The 16,101-nt window shown below is 36.2% G+C and overlaps 1 protein-coding gene across 2 annotated transcripts; it reads left to right on the top strand.

Annotated features, from left to right (window-relative positions):
- Positions 1-1,088: 1,088 nt before the first annotated feature.
- Positions 1,089-15,245, top strand: miga1 (mitoguardin 1). Of its 2 annotated transcripts, none has more exons than XM_015028004.1 (16): positions 1,089-1,194; positions 2,461-2,623; positions 5,697-5,868; positions 6,510-6,634; positions 6,798-6,930; positions 7,443-7,585; positions 8,842-8,968; positions 9,881-9,981; positions 11,125-11,234; positions 12,893-12,965; positions 13,045-13,131; positions 13,220-13,318; positions 13,398-13,532; positions 13,624-13,677; positions 14,307-14,423; positions 15,027-15,245. In XM_015028004.1, exons 2-16 carry the CDS (start codon positions 2,525-2,527, stop codon positions 15,243-15,245), a joined length of 1,794 nt encoding a protein of 597 aa, XP_014883490.1. In that variant the 5' UTR covers positions 1,089-1,194; positions 2,461-2,524. The 2 variants fall into 2 exon arrangements, with proteins under 2 accessions (XP_014883490.1, XP_014883491.1); XM_015028005.1 differs by having other exon boundaries at positions 1,092-1,200.
- Positions 15,246-16,101: the final 856 nt, after the last annotated feature.

The raw sequence follows: 16,101 nt of genomic DNA, 5'->3' as shown, positions 1-16,101 counted from the left end.
GTGAAGTTTTAAACGAGTTATTCTCTCTCTTTTTTCTATTTGTAGTTATGGGCAGAGGTGGTGGAGTACCCCCAAATTTTACTTGCATTTTATTTGTTTATTTAACGAGTTGCATGACTTCAATATATTTTTACTCATGTTTAATTAATTCAGCTATTTTGTAAAACGGGTACTCAAGTATTGAGTTACTTATCATAATATGTGATTTCATATTTAAAATTGTATCATCAGAGAAAGATTACAGCAAGGAAAAGTATTTCAAATGATAAGATGTATGTTCACTTTACCGCCATACCAAATGGCATAAAAAGCTAAAATGGCCGTAGAACAATGAAGCTTGTGCACAAATGAAAGGAGTTTTGGGTGCATTTTTGGTTAAAAGTGCAGGAGATAAATTTACTCCTGCGCTAAGGCAGGAGTAAATTTATCTGTGGCATAAAATAGAGAGTTCATATGGTTATTTGCTGTGTTTATATATAAAGGAAAACATGAAGTTATAAGCAGTTCTATATGTGCTAATGGACAATACCAGAAAAGAAAAACAAGACCAAAAATAGTTGCTATAAAGAAGAAAGAACTTAGAACAAAAATAGAAAGTTAATATGTGCAAAATCTGCAGCAAAAATGGAAAAAATGTGAAATAAAGAAAAATAATGGAGTAATAATGGAGTGAGGAAAAGTCATATTTATGTCTTCTGTTAACAACAGAAGACATAAATATGAGAAGGCAATTTAAAAATATATATTCTTCAAAACTTTATATGTTTGGATCACGTTTAAATAATTTTTGTCAACATCACTTCTTAAGCATGTACCTCATATTTTCACCTAAATGCCTTTAGAAGCACTTTGTACTATGCATTTATTTTAAATTTATATCATTATTTTTTATGTGGAGTTGTTGTACTGTAAGGAACTCATCATTATATTCATGTGTAAGAAATGCTTGAAGTACTTCCCTTTAAAACAGACTGAATCAAGCACTGCAATACTACGCAAAACCAGAAGAGGGCGCAGAAACACCACTAAACAACCACAGACTTGAGGTTGTGCTTTTATTTTGAAGGCAGTCCTGGTTGAGAGCTGAGCGCGTGCAGCAAGGCTCGAGTCCTTCACTCGTCAGTTACCAACCACCGAGGTCACCGGGAGTAGTGGACGAACAACCGGGCGGAGTCAGTGAGAGAACCTGAAAATGTACCGGTGATATGTCTTATATTCCTACCGTTTAACATCCAGACTGGAGATAAGCCGATAATTAATCCGCGGGGTTGTTTATTTTTAGCTAATTTAAGTAAATTAGCCAGTCTGGTGTAAGTTAGCCTTTAGCTATGCTGTCAGGCCGTGTATTCCCATTATTTCTGGACCATGTGCTAATGTCATTATCAGCTGCAGAATTAGTGTCACCCAACAAGCTTTAGTTTTAGAAATATATTTTAAAAAAGGTTAAAAAGAACCGTGTGGCATATTAGTTGTTTTGAGTGTCGCAAATGCGAATGTCATTGCTTTTTAATTACTATGATTTATTTTCTAGTTAAAGTAGTGACAGTATTCATACCTTCCAAAAGTGTTTTAATGTAATGTTTCTATTTATTTTTGGTAAACTTGTGATAATAAGAACACTGAACAAAAAAGTTCGATGCAGAATTAAACTTCAATATTTTAAACTAAATATAGGGATTTATTAAATGTATAATGTTAAATAAAGAGTATAGTTCGTTTCAACTTTCACGTTTTTTCAGTTTGCTGGTTATTGAACCAGTAAAAGTGAAAATGTAGGAATAAGTTTACATTACAAATAGAACATCATTTTGTGAGTTATATTACAAAATGATGATAATGAATCATTTCATCAAGTTATGAAATGATTCATTATTGTTTAAAAAATATATCTGTGCAAGTCAATATTATAAATAAAGCTGACCATCATAATTAACTATTTCTGTTTTTTAAAAAACAGATCAAGATCAATACAGATTTCCAAAGCAATGATGTAAATCTTGTGAATATTTTTTTTCTTTTTCTGAACTGTTTTTTCTCTTTGATTCTAAAAATCCTGTACATATTGTCTTATTGATTCCTCATGTTACAAAGCACAGATATGTAGAAGTATTTTATCAATCACTAGAGAAGTAGTTACAATTTCCCAGCAATCTGATGGAGGCAATCCAGTTAAACTTGCAACGAACAGAAAAAGTAATTTCATCAAACTGGATGTGGCATAGTGTCCTGAACATGTTGCTATCTTTTATGTTCATTTAGATATTTTAGCAGAAATAAAGTCCAAACGCCTGTTTAAGCAAACTGGTTTTCAAAATATTGAGTGATATCTGTATACTGCCGTTCATCCATGGTGTTTTTTTGGTATTTGCACGTACTGAACATCTGAGGCTTTACATAACGCCATCATTATATCCCCTCCTGAGCCCTTTGAGGTTAAATCTCCTCTGCTGTCGTCCTCAGCGGCTCCGGTGGAATGACGGCGAGCGCCAAGCTGCTGCCAAGTCATGGATAGAGCGCTGCCAAAATGACACACGAGACCCTGACGAGCTCCCAGTTGTCTCTCAAGGCCGCAGCTTTGCGAATGGTTGACCTACCGCTGTCCGTCTACAGCTCCCTGACACAGGTAAGCATGAGTTTTCCTGTGTGTTTCTTTATTTACAAGTAGATATCAGCATCATATTGTAGTCCATCATATTATGCAAATAGATTTGAGTTAAATTCAGGAGAAATAATGGAAGCATGAAACGCCAAACTGTTCAATAATAAGAGAATGGAGATGCAGCACCTGGATAGGAAGATAATTTAGATGATAAATATTGAAAAATTATGTTTATGTATATTCACTTAATGCATGCCATGAACTAAAACATATCCAAATTTCAAACAGTAATTCCAGTAAGCAGCAACTTAAATTCATTTTCTTGGTTTCATAAAAAAAAATGAATCTGAAAATCCCTTCATTTTCTGTTGAATATTCAGGCTTCCTGCAGCTGTTGTTTTTCTCTTGTATGTTTATAGTTCTGCTGGAAAAATAACCTAATGTCATTAGGAAAAACTTGATCCGTGCATCAGTAAATAATAGGGATTAAAATTCAGCTGTTGGTTTACTGTTTGTGCTGCACACAGTGAAGTTTGTCCACTGGCTATAAACTCTCATTTTAAAAGTGAAAGGAAAAGTTGCAGCATGACTGCAAAATAAGAGATTCGTTTCAGTCCAACACTCACAATGCTATAAACAGAACGGTTCTAAATTGATTTACTATTTTTCAGAGTAATTCAGAAACAGTAAGGCAGATTCTTCATTTCATTGTTTGGCGTTTTGAAGAACATGAAGTAAAGAATCTGGGTCCTGTAGTTCATGTAGTCGGTCGTTTTCTGACATTGAATGTTAATTTTTATCCTTTTTAATAAAGATTTCTGTGGCTTTAAATAAGTTATTCTGAAACAGCTTCAGAATATTTTTACTCAAAAAGGTAGCCGTCCAAGAAATTAATCAAGTAAGGCTAAAAAGGATTTTTGTAAGAAGGCTACTTATGTACTGAGTAACAGATCAGAACAGCTGATTTAATATTTTATAACTGTGGCACCAGAGAGAAAAAAATGGGTTATGTTCAAACTAGTCAGGTGTTTTAAAGACTAAAATTAAACGCACTAATAAATTAATTACAAATTAAGCAAGGAGAAAGACATTTCTAAGATAAAACTTATGAAACTAATGCTGACAGTAAAAAATGTATATTTATCTAAGTAAATCCAGCGATAATATATAGTGTTTACTGAAACGTTTTGACCTATAAGTGGCACAACAGACTCGACAGACGGAAAATAACATTTAAACAACAAAGCTTGTGTACAAACAAGAGGTCTCACTTCAACATAAACTGTAGGTTTGTCTCTGTGTCTCATGCATGTTCAGTTAAAATATGTTTTTCATTCAGTGAAGTTACTCACACTGGGTAGAGTTTACAGACATTTTACTCAACTAAGAGTAGCTTGTAAAAAAACGATACAGTAAAGCTGTTTCCAAAACAGTTACTCAGTTTAATCTAATTAGTTACGACCTCTGCAGAGGAAGTTGTCCAAGATGTCTAATAAAATTTGATTTAAGGAAAAATTATTTCACAGTTTGTATTATAAACAGCAAATTACTTATTGTTTTCTTTTCTCTTGCAAATGGAAAAGCGTGCTTTACTGGATGCATAGGACTGCAAATCAATATTTATCTCAGATATAAAACAGTTTCTTTTTTTTGCCAGCTGTAGACAAGAAATTGTGTAAATTAAGACCCGTGTTAACAATGTTATCCTGCAGTTTAACAAACCAGCTTCCTGGGTTTTTCCCCTTAGATGGTTTTACTTTCACATTTGCTTCTGTGTGTCCTTTGGTTTAGGAAATGTCCCGTAGTTTCCATTAGATACCCACATATTGCTGTGTTTCTCTAAAGGGTGTGAGCATTTGTTTGATGTGAGACTTGAAGCTTGTTTGATATGATTAGGGTCGTCTGGTGGGAAAACGCCTTTCTGAAAGCTTTTATCGTTTGTAATGTTCAGCAGCAGCGTTTGTGCAAAATCATCTCATTCTCAGGAAGTTCTGCAGTTTTACTGAAACTAAATCCCAGGTTCACTGATCCCCAAAGCTTTTATTTTATGCATCCAGTCAGACTGACCATTTCTAAGTTGTTTGCAGCATGCAACAATATTGTCAGTCACTTATCATAAGTGATAAAAGTTTCACAATTCTGTGAGATTTAACATCAGGAACGATTCAGCTGATAGAAAAAGGCTCCAGTGTCCCACTCGTTTGAAAGAAATGCTGCAGAATCAGTCTGCACACTGCAAAAACACAAAATGTTACCAAGTAATTTTGGTTTAGTTTCTAGTGCAAATATCTTAGTACACTTGAAATAAGACAAAACTAATGTACAAATAACTTTTCAGCAAGATATAAGAGCTTGTTTTAAGTTAATTCCTTAATATTAGTGAAAAAGTTCTAGTTCCATTGGCAGATTATTTCACTTATAACAAGAATTATTTTCTCATCAAATAATTCCTTAATTTCACCAAAATTAAGGAATTATTGACTTAATACAAGTTCCTATTTCTTGCTGAAAAGCTAGTTATTAGTTAGTTTTGTCTTATTTAAAGTATACTAATATATTTGCACTAGAAACTAGACCAAAATTACTTGGTAACATTGTGTATTTTTGCAGTGCAGGGTTTCCCTCAGTGCATCATAAGCCTGGCAGGCCACCAGGCTTTACTTGTGCTCCCACCAGGCTTAGCATTGTTAATTTATCTTAGTTTTTTTAAATTATTGCCTTTTTTAAGACTTTATAGTTTGTGTTTAGGTATTAATCTTCCAGTCTTCCAATAACACATAATTATGAAGTAATATTTTCAAATTTCCTGTCAACTTTAAATCTTTTTTAACTCAAAAACATGGCGTCAGGCTGGATGGATGACTGCCCTAGCACCCGGAGCACCGGGCTTAGCAAGTTTTCTGGGGGAAACCTTGCTGTGCATTTTTAGTTTAATCAACTTTACTGTGATATATTAGCATGCAGTGTTTGATTTTGGGGAAAAATCTCTATGCTTCGTAGAATAAACTAAGAAAACATTAGCATGTTTGGAAGCTAAAATGTGTAGACTTCTTTTTAGGAGAAAAGTGTTGAATCATTGGGATTTTCTGGCCTCCAGGTGAGCATCAGCACTGGCACCAAGAAACTGGTGGCCGCCACAACCTTCGGCACCATCTCGCTCCTCCTCCTCGCTCGCCGCTTTCAAAGGAGGAAGGGCAGGAAGAAGGGCCAGTCGCCTCAGTGGGATCAGGTTGAGTTTGAGTTCGTCTCCCCGACGGCCGCAGAAAATGGTGAGATTTCCTGACACTCTTAACATTCAGACTGCAGCTGAAATCATTAATTTTAGTAATCAGTTAATTGTTAACTAGAGAATAGAGACTCCAAAAAGGTAATTTAATGAAAAAAACAATGTACTCAGAGCAGCAGTTAAGCCAAACTGGACCAAAAATATGTTCATTTTGTATTTAAGAAGGAGAAAAACCCTTTGTCTGTAAATATGTTTATCCCCAAACTCCTCAAATTGCAGAGTCTCAGCTTAACTTGGTTAAAAAAAATCTATAACACCATTTGCTGTACAATTATTAATTGATTATTAAAAAAATACTAAACACATCAGCAGAAAAGACTGAGCTTTTCACATGTTAATGTTGGAGGATTTTTTTCCCTGCACATAAATTTTTTAAGCGTTCACTGAACAAATGCTGTTTTTGCATTTTAAGCATTAAAATGTTTGTTTTGTTATTTAAAAAAGCAACGAAAAACTTGATGAATTATTGCAAATTAATCAAACTGAAATGTTTGAACTTCAAACAAATCTTCTCCACCTTTTTTTGTTGTTTTTTTGTATCTTTTTTGACCTTCGTGGTGCAGAAGCACGTTTTCCTGCCGTGTTAGGACCTCACATCCTCGTTTTGAATCTTTATGTCCTTAGATAACACCAGCCAAAACATCAGCGTCACCTTCAGCTCGACGAATAGCTGCTCAGCTGGATCTGGGCTGGTTCTGACCACAAGAGATTACAGAAAACTGTCCGGGTCTCTGATGAGCCTTGCCTCGGTAAAACGAATCTCATCACCAGTTTTTTTTTATTCTAGAAACTTAGAAAACCAGAAGTGTTAGACTAAATAGTTTTCTATTTTTAAAAGTAAAACATTAATTCCTGCAAGTATTTCCCATCACCCTGTGTAGTAGTTTGAAGCCTCCTGTTTTGTGTCTGCAGGTAAAAAGTGTGAACTCGTCCAGCAGCAGCACCTGTGCAAACGAATCCATCGGTTGGGATGGAGGGACGGACGCCGATGCGTGCAGCGTCGTCAACTTGTCTATCACCACACCTGAAAATCTCTACCTGATGGGTGAGAACTTCCCGTAACCTGATTATTTTTGTAGCCATGTGATAAAACTGCACCAAATCCTAAGTAAGCCTGACACAATAGCATGATAAATTCTCCCAGAAGTTATTAAAATACCTTTGCAACTTTGTGTATTTATTTTGTAAACTTTCTTGCTGCTGAAACGTGCTATAAAAATAAACTTGATTGATTAATAATGGTATAAAAGATCAATAATCTTTCAATTCTAGTGAACATGTAACACTGGAACTGGAAGACGTTTTAAATATCTAAAATAAATAAACAAAATAGAAATGGTAAATAAAATGAAATATGAAGAAAAAGGAGATAGTTGAGACCAAAGTACCAGACTGAAAACTTTTATCATCCAGGTTTTCATAGAAAGAGAAAAGAGAAAAATGATAAATTATGCAAATGGAAATGATTGAGCTTGTTTTAATTTATCGTGCGATTAATTGATTTATCCTGAGGAAGGCTGTGCTCTAAGACATGAACACGGTGTGAGTCTCTCTCAGGCATGGATTTGTTTGAGGAGGCGCTGCAGCACTGGGAGGAAGCGCTGACGTTCAGGAGCAGACAGGGTGACGACGACGACGCTGTGAGCTGCAAATCGGTCAAGACGGGAGCCGGAGATGCAATCGCTGAGCAGAGCATGGAGGTGAGAAACGAACTCGGCTTCCTCACTGACTGCATGTTGGAGCAGCTCTGTCATGTTTGCTCTGATTTGCTCTTTTTCTTGACTTTTCTTCATTTTTCATTTTAATCCTGTTTGGACGATTATTCTCTCCAGTTTTGGATGCTTTGTTGCAGGAAGTATTTCTTTTTCCTTTCCCTTTTATAGTGTCAAACAGTTATGATGCGTAACCGTGGCAACAAGTTTCTTTTTTCTTTTTTTTCTTTTTTTTTTTTTTCTTTTTTTTTTTTACAACTGGGAGTAGGTGACTAGCATCTCGAAAGCTCATCTGTTATCCCAGAGGTGTTATAAAGGAGGTTTTATGAAAAACAGTCATACAACAATAGTTTTCAGTTAGAGGACTCTTCAGATTCGTTGCAAGACTGACTGCTACTGGAGATCCCTCCGGCCCATAGATGGATAAATGCACTTTATTTATCCCACCAAGGGGAAATTCATGTGTCACAGCAACAGAGAGAAATTTGCAATAAACATCTAACAATCAAATCTCAATTAAGAAAATCTATTTAAAATAACTAAGAATCTAAACACCATTCATAAAATTAGTTCTTTAAAAAGAAGCTGATATTGCACACAGTAAAATAATGTGGATGCTTCACTATCTACAATGGTTCTTTAAAGATGCATGGATGTTATGAATTACTACATTTAATTTGCCCTTTGGAATAAATAAATGTTTCGGAATAGGCCTGCCACAATAACTAATTTGGCTGGATGATAAATTGTTCCAGTAGTTATTGCGATAAACAATAATGTTGATTTGAGACAATTTTCAAGTAATTTGATCAATTCTAACGAACATTTAACACTGGAACTGGAAGACATTTAAATATCCAAAATGAAGAAATAAAACATCTTAAGCAACAAGTAAAATTAATTATAGAGTCTCTGTAAACAAAGTTGTCCTTCAGAAAAATAGGGCTTGTTGAGACCAAACCACCAGACTGAAGGAAAAGGATAAATTATGCAAATGGAACTTAATGAGCCCGTTTTAATTCTTCATGTGATTAATTAATTTATTGCTTATTGTGATAAACCTATTTTGGACCTGAATTAAATAAATATCCTGAGAGAAACGGCCACATGAGTGGATGGATTTTAAAGCTGATAACCAAACGTATATTCAGAGGACGTAAAATAATAGGCCGTGCATCGTGTCTAATGGAGAACTGATGATGATGAAGTTACAGGTCGGCTGTTTGTGCCATGTTTGTGTTCAGGACGTCATCAGCGCGGAGTTTATCCACAGGCTGAAGTCTCTGCTGCAGCGCGCGTACCGCCTGCAGGGGGAGTTTGAGGGCGTGCTCGGCATGTCGGAGCCTTCGTCCCGCAGCAGCAGCAGCCAGGGTGAGTCACCCAGGCGCTTTATGTAATTCTTTATGCCAGCACATAACCCAGGTCTGCCTAATCCAATGGTTGTTTGAGCTCTGCAGTATCTTTTCTGAAATATGCTCTGCAAAACATCCTAGTTCATCCCAGAGAATATGAGTTTACCAAATGTTTTCTCCAATATTACAGCTGGGTTTTTTAACCTAATCATCTCCATCATTCTGCTTACACATCGATTTTGGAGAAAAATGATGGACAAAATGGCGTTCTTATCTCACCTTTATGGCAGACTATTAACAGCTAAATCAACATGATCTACCTGATAGCATTTTGACTCTCATTACCTTTTGTTCTATTGGTTCATTTGTACTCAGTTTGTTTCTTTTTTATGCAATAAAAAATGGAAAACATCCCAGTTCAGTGTTTCATCAATCCAGACATTTAATTTCCCTATATTCTCTATCATCTGTTTATCCATCCATCTATCCATTTATTTATCAATCTGTTTGTTTATCCATCCATCCAGCAGTCCAGTTGTTTGTTCTTTAATCTGTTTTTTGTGCATCTATTCCTCCTTTAATCAGTTGATATTTTGCATTTAAAGCTTGACTTTGACAGAAATGTCTATCTTGAAGTGAATTAGATTATTTACACAAATGAATGTCACAATTCGTATCACTTAATGAATCACTTTGTTCACTTTTTGATCAGTTTAATCCAGAAACGACATATTCAAAATGAAGTACGACTATTTCAATTTGGCCAATCGCTGAAAACGTCTCTCTATTCCTGATACATTTCCTTTCATTTTCAGAGTTTATGCACAGATAAACTCCACTGAGTAGCTTCAGAGCGTCCATGTTGCTGCTTTTGGAAACTGAATGAACAAACTCAGCGAATGTTTGTGAATGTTTTCATTCTGCCTCGCAGGTCAAATGGCGGACCTTCTGGCCAGAGAGGAGCTGGACGACGTCTGTGTCAGAGACAGCATCAGCATCGCTTCCAACGACTCCTTCGTGTCGGCAGCTGAGGTAGGAAAAACATCAAACTTTTCCCTGAATCATCTCAAGCAAAGACTTTAGATTCCTGATTCAACTAACTTATTTCATTTTACTATGTTTTCACCAAAGCACATTTTCATGCTGTTTTTTTTTTCTTCCATTAAACCAAAATCTCATCCTTAAAAATGTGTACTTTTAACATTTTGGTATCAGAAAGTTTGGTTTTATTTTTGCACCTCAAGTTTGACTTTGATGCAACAGTAAACATGCAGAAACGTCTTTAACCTTGTGTCGAAGTCGAAGGTTGACTCAAATAGCTGCAGGTAGCCAGAACTCAGTTTATCTTCTTTACTTATTAACTCTCCTTAACTCTCTGTAGGGGGTTGAACTTTGCATCCGGCACTATGGGTCATCTTCACCTGCAAAGTGCAAAAATAAACTGGACTGTTGTTCAAACTCATTTGTTTGTTGAACTCCCCTGTTTGAGTCCATCTGTGAACTTGTTTCTTAAAATTAGTCCTATTTTGATGCTACAATTATTCACAAAATAAAGATTTGTTTTAATATTTGTGTTATGTCTGTGACTTAACTGCAGTTGAGTGTGGAACATTTACTTAATTTACTGCAGCTTGCATACATATCCAGTCATAGCAGATTTAAAATCGAGAAGCGCCAACAAAATCTGTGTAATAGACCTTTAACACATTGCTAAATCCTCAGCCAACTTCAATGTTGCTTTTCAAGATTTGTGAAAATAATAAACCCCAACTAGTTTGACTATCCTCTAATTATTCGGGACACATTCACACTCGAATGTCCAGAATGTTTCAAAAACTACTGAAAAATATTGCATTTAAGTTAAGAAAAATAAATGAAATTTATTTTATTTTTGTCATTTTTTCCATTTCTTTAAATTTATTCAAAACTGGAGATCATATATAGTGATGGAAAACATGTTATTGTACTGGAACGCCTTACAAATCCATCTGGATATTAGAAAATATCTACAAATACCAACACAGAAATGAAGCTGGTCACATACACAGACTAAATGAATAACATCCAGCCACACAATATTCAGTCAAGTCCTGCTCAGCTTCTGTCGTCACTATACAAACCTGAAACTGAAATACTATTCTACTTATTTAACCTGGGACCATGTGTTTGGTTCAGCTGTCGGAGCACAGAGATCTGAGGAACACTTTTCCCCTCGGACATCATCCGTTTTACGAGGAGGCGCTGCAGATGGCTGAGGAGGGCAAAATCTCCTGCAGGGTGCTTCGGTAAGAAAGTTAACATCAAAGCCTGTTTGGTACATCCGTGAGACTGTTACAGCTCTTTTACAGCACAAAAGAGGAAAACAAAACAAAAAATCATCTTACTATCAATCATCGATTAATGGTTTATTAGATTAAAATGAGTTCCATTCGATTAACTAATAATGTCCGTTTAGACATTATTTTAGTCTTGTAGTTTTGCCGCCATCCAGCAGAGGGCGCCACTGGTCATCCTTAAACGGAGCCGTTGATAAACAGAAACAAAGATGGCTGCGGGCTTTTCGCTAACAGGAAAGAGAAACGGTCCAAAAAGAGTTCGTGTGGGGTGAAAATGCTCTTTATACGGTTCTGTTTTGAAATGCAAACACTAGATAAGTCCCTAAAGATTTCAACTTAATGGCGCTCATTCAGCCGAGCTGCATGACGAAAGCAGCGTCAGCTTATCAATCAAAAACTACTGATTTTCTACGAAAGCGGCGCAGAGGATAACGCAGAAAAATTTTAACATGATGCCAATTAGCACGGTTGATTTTTAGGGCTGACTAAGTGTAATAATGTGAGAAAACAACCATTATCTGTTCATTCGGTCAGCATTTAACACAAAAATGGTCACATATCATGTTGGGCGCCTTTATTCAATTAAGCATTTGAAAAAGATTTCCCTTCATGTTGTAAAGACGGTGGACTTTTGAAGAGAAAAGTCGGCGTTTTCAGGAAATGGCCGCACATCAATTAATAGTCAATTGGTAAAAACAAATAAATTTTAGATTAACTCATTAATCAATAACATCAATCTCTAGTCCAAACTCAAAGAAACATCAGAGAGCATGGTCCTTGTTGACTCTGAAGTGGCTGTAAAATTTATTCCCGCCTTTACCTCGACATATATAGCTTGCACAAGTTAGTAAAAGTGGTGCTTAAAATCTAGCTTAGCTTTTGTTATTACTTATTCAATCCTTTTTAATTATTTAAATGAATTTCTGGGTCGCATTTGGAGGACACTTTAAGCCTTTGTTGCATGTCTGTGTGCTGAATTTGGACACACCCTATGTTTAAAGTTCAATCTGATTAAAACTGAACTCATGCTCATAGTTCACCACTTCAAGTCAAATTTAATAGTTTTTCTGACAAATGTTGCAAAGGTCATGTTGATGCAAAGCTTTTGAAGATCTTTCCTAAATCTGGATCTACAGAAATTAAAATCCTAACATGTATTTAGTTGACCATATTGTTGTTTTTTGTTTTGAGAAAGCATTATTTTAATAGTTTTCACTGAAAATCATCTCAACAATGTCGAGCTTGTCGTCCCAGTTGCCTTGAAATGGATCAGAATCAAGTTTATTGCCAAGTTATTTGTGACAAAGATGAGAAATTTATTTTGTCGTCATGTGTGGGACACAAGAAAACATGTACAACCAATATATCAACATTTGTACATCAAATTATAAAGATGGTATGCAGAGACATTGGGAAGTGTGCAAGCCTTAAGTAAATGGGTTTATTAAATGGAGTAAACTGTGTGTTCATGATTTTCCATTTTATATTTTTACAGCATCTTAAACTCTTACAGAACTGGAGAAACAGCATTAAGTTACTGTTATGTACATACAAACCTCAGCTGCTCTCAGTGTTTTAGGTGAAGTTTTGTTCTCAATAATTTTCAGAACTGAGATACTGGAATGTCTTGGTGACTTGGATTTCCTGGCAAAGCTGCACTGCGTACGGCAGGCATGTGAGGTACAGTCCAACTTCATCATCTCACAGTTTTATCTGCAGAAAACTGATCAGATATATTAAAACATTATTTTGTTGGCAGCTCATTTTGAGCGACAGCGCGACCAGGATGTTTCTGGCTGACACTGGAAAGAAAATCTTGTCTTCCATTATAGTCAAAGCCCAAAAAGTAGGTCTGAAACGTGGCTTTTGTGTGTTTAAATTATATTTAATGGTTGAGTTTTTCTCCTCTTATGGACGACTTTCTGTTTTTCCAGAGTCCAAAGCGATTTGAGGAAGTGTTTGAGGAGCTGATTGTCTTCCTGGAGCGTTCGGATCATTGGGAAGACACAGAGCTGGAACTGGCTTCACGAGGGGTTTGTTCGAAAACCCAGATTATTAAATTGTTGTTCCACAGTTCTTCTTTGTTTAATTTTTCACACTCTTCCTCACTAGGTTAGGCATTTGAACTTCTACGACGTTGTTCTGGACTTCATCCTGATGGATTCCTTTGAGGACCTGGAAAATCCTCCCATCTCGATCCAGAACGTGATCAACAACCGCTGGCTCAACAGCTCCTTTAAAGAGACGGTGAGGAAAAACTGCAGTAAAGTAGATCGATTTTCACACCACTGCTTTCTGGCATTGTGTTGAATCACTTATTATTATTATTATTTCTCAGGCGGTGGCGTCAAGCTGTTGGTCAGTACTGAAACAGAAGAGACAACACATGAAGGTAGGACCATCTCCTAATGCATGGGTTCCCCAACTTTTCCATTTCATGGCCCCTTTTGGAAACCTACAGACAATACAACAAAATATGTAAAGAAGCATCAACTTTTAGAATGTTTTTTTATTCATGTAGCATAAATGTTGCCTCATACCATCTGAATTTTATTATCAGACAATATATTATGACTTTATTACCAGATAATACAAATTTTAATGAGTTTCCTCTTTTGATGATTTGAAAATAGGTAATATATTATATTAATCACATTAGATTTTATTTTATTCCCACAGTTCTCATGGCTTTTTGCAGTAGTTTCCTCCACAGCAGCAAAGTTTCCAGTTTCTTGCTAAGCTAGCTTGATTAATTTGACTGGTAATCAGAAAATTAGCATCATTTAAGTCAGTTATATTAACTTGTATTTTATCTAAAAAAATTGAATAACAGAAATCAAAAAAATATGATGAAAATGTAAGATTTTTTTTACTTTTCCATTTTTTTTCTCATCTTGTGAATCCTCCACAGCGCCCCCTGGTGGCTCCTAGCTTAAAAACACTGTCCTAATGCATAACATCAATACTAAAACTCTTATTTCAATGGATTACACTTAGTTGTGAACATTTTTGCCTTTCCAGGTGTCCAATGGCTTCATCGCCCATTTCTACGCCGTGTGTGAACAGATCAGCCCCGTCCTGGCCTGGGGCTTCCTAGGGCCAAAGAGCTCCCTGCACGAGTTCTGCTGCTTCTTTAAGGTCCGAAAATCAGACTGATCTGTGGTATCTGATTTCATTCAGAACTTTTAAATAGAGATGAGTTCTCTTGTCAAAGGCTTATTATGGGAGATTAAAGTCCTTGAAAAAACTTGATTTAATTGCTACTTAAGTTCTGAGTAGAACATGATTTTATATTTAAAAATGATTCAGCCCGACCAAAGTGAAAATTTTGGTATTTTAAAGACTAAGATGAAAATAATTTAAATAACATAATTACAAAATTAGGCAAAATAAAAATGTTTGCAGATCAGTTTTTTAAAAAAAAAAAAAAAAAAACTGTGTGTGTCTGAGTCTGGTGAATTTTTGATTAAAACATGTTTGTTTTTTATTCAGAGGGTAGAGAATCCAGAAATGTGACTCAGCTAAGAGTAGAGATGCTTCAAATTGAAATTACTCAAAGTACAAATACTCCGAAAAGTAATTTTTTTCCCCAAAAAAGTTACTGAGGTAAATCTAACTAGTTACTATCCAACTCTAATAATTTGCCACTTTGTTTAAAATGATCTCAGTTTTGTTTCTCGTTGGTTATCCTGCAGGCGTTGAATCCTGACCTGGTTTCATTTTCATTCGTTTCTCCTGCAGGATCAGGTGCTTCACTTCCTGAAGGACGTCTTTGACCTGGACAAAGTCCGTTACTCCTCAGTGGAGACGCTGGCGGAGGACATGCTGCACCTTCTGCACCGCCGCTCCGACCTGCTGCTGGCCTACCTGGGAGCCGACGCCCGGCGGCCGCTCAGCGGCTGCAGCGGCCCGCGGGTGCAGCTGGTGCCCAGCGCGCTGCTAGAGGCACAAGTACAGTAAGCGGCCACACGCCCAATCCACCAGCCGCTGGACCAAAGAAAGTTATTTTCTCTGACTTTTTCCAAACCATGAGGGGTAAAACGGACCGTCTGAGATCATAGTGTTTGCTTTTGTGGATCGGTTTGCCTTCGTCGTCGTCTGATGTGGCCTACTCCATGTTCACAGTGCCATATCACTATTAGCTGGTGGTGCACCGGTCTCAGTTTTCTGCCTGATTGGCTGATACTGACTTGTTTTAGTCTGAAATGTTGCTGAGTGAAATTTTCCTCCACCTTCTTAAAATTAAACAAAATTGCAGTCAAATGTTTGCTCTGCGTTTGTGCTGCCATCATTCTCAAGACATTAATGTTTCCAGAGATTATCAAAGGTCAACCAGCCAGTCCACATTCACAAAATCAAACTCGAACTGGGAGCAATCAACCAAGCTGTTTGCGCAGCAACATTTTTTTTGTTTCCACAGATTAAGAAAGGTCGACTAGCCAGTCCACATTTATCAAATCTAATGAAATGTTTTAAATCAACTGTGCTGTTTGTGCAGAAAAATATTTTGGAGAAAGTTTGCAAATTTTTTTTTTTTTTGTAGGACTTTTATTTTTTCCTCATTTTGTGGGTCAATATGCAACACGTCAAAAGATTTAAGAAAAAAAAGTTTCCAGAAGCCACCAGAGATAAAACAAAATTTCTATGAATTAACGTTGCTATGTAAAATTTATTATCACAGTTAATTGATAAAAATGTGTCTGATTTTGTAAATGTGGACTGGCTGGTTGACCTTTGATGACCTCTGGAAACATTTATTGGTGTCTGTAAAATGAGTAGCACAAATGAAAACTTGCAGCACAAACGGTTGACGGTG

Source organism: Poecilia latipinna, unplaced genomic scaffold, assembly GCF_001443285.1.
Source record: "Poecilia latipinna isolate Pla-1442-1.1 unplaced genomic scaffold, P_latipinna-1.0 Scaffold112, whole genome shotgun sequence".
Taxonomy (NCBI): domain Eukaryota; kingdom Metazoa; phylum Chordata; class Actinopteri; order Cyprinodontiformes; family Poeciliidae; genus Poecilia; species Poecilia latipinna.
This window is presented reverse-complemented; position numbering and strand designations above follow the sequence as displayed.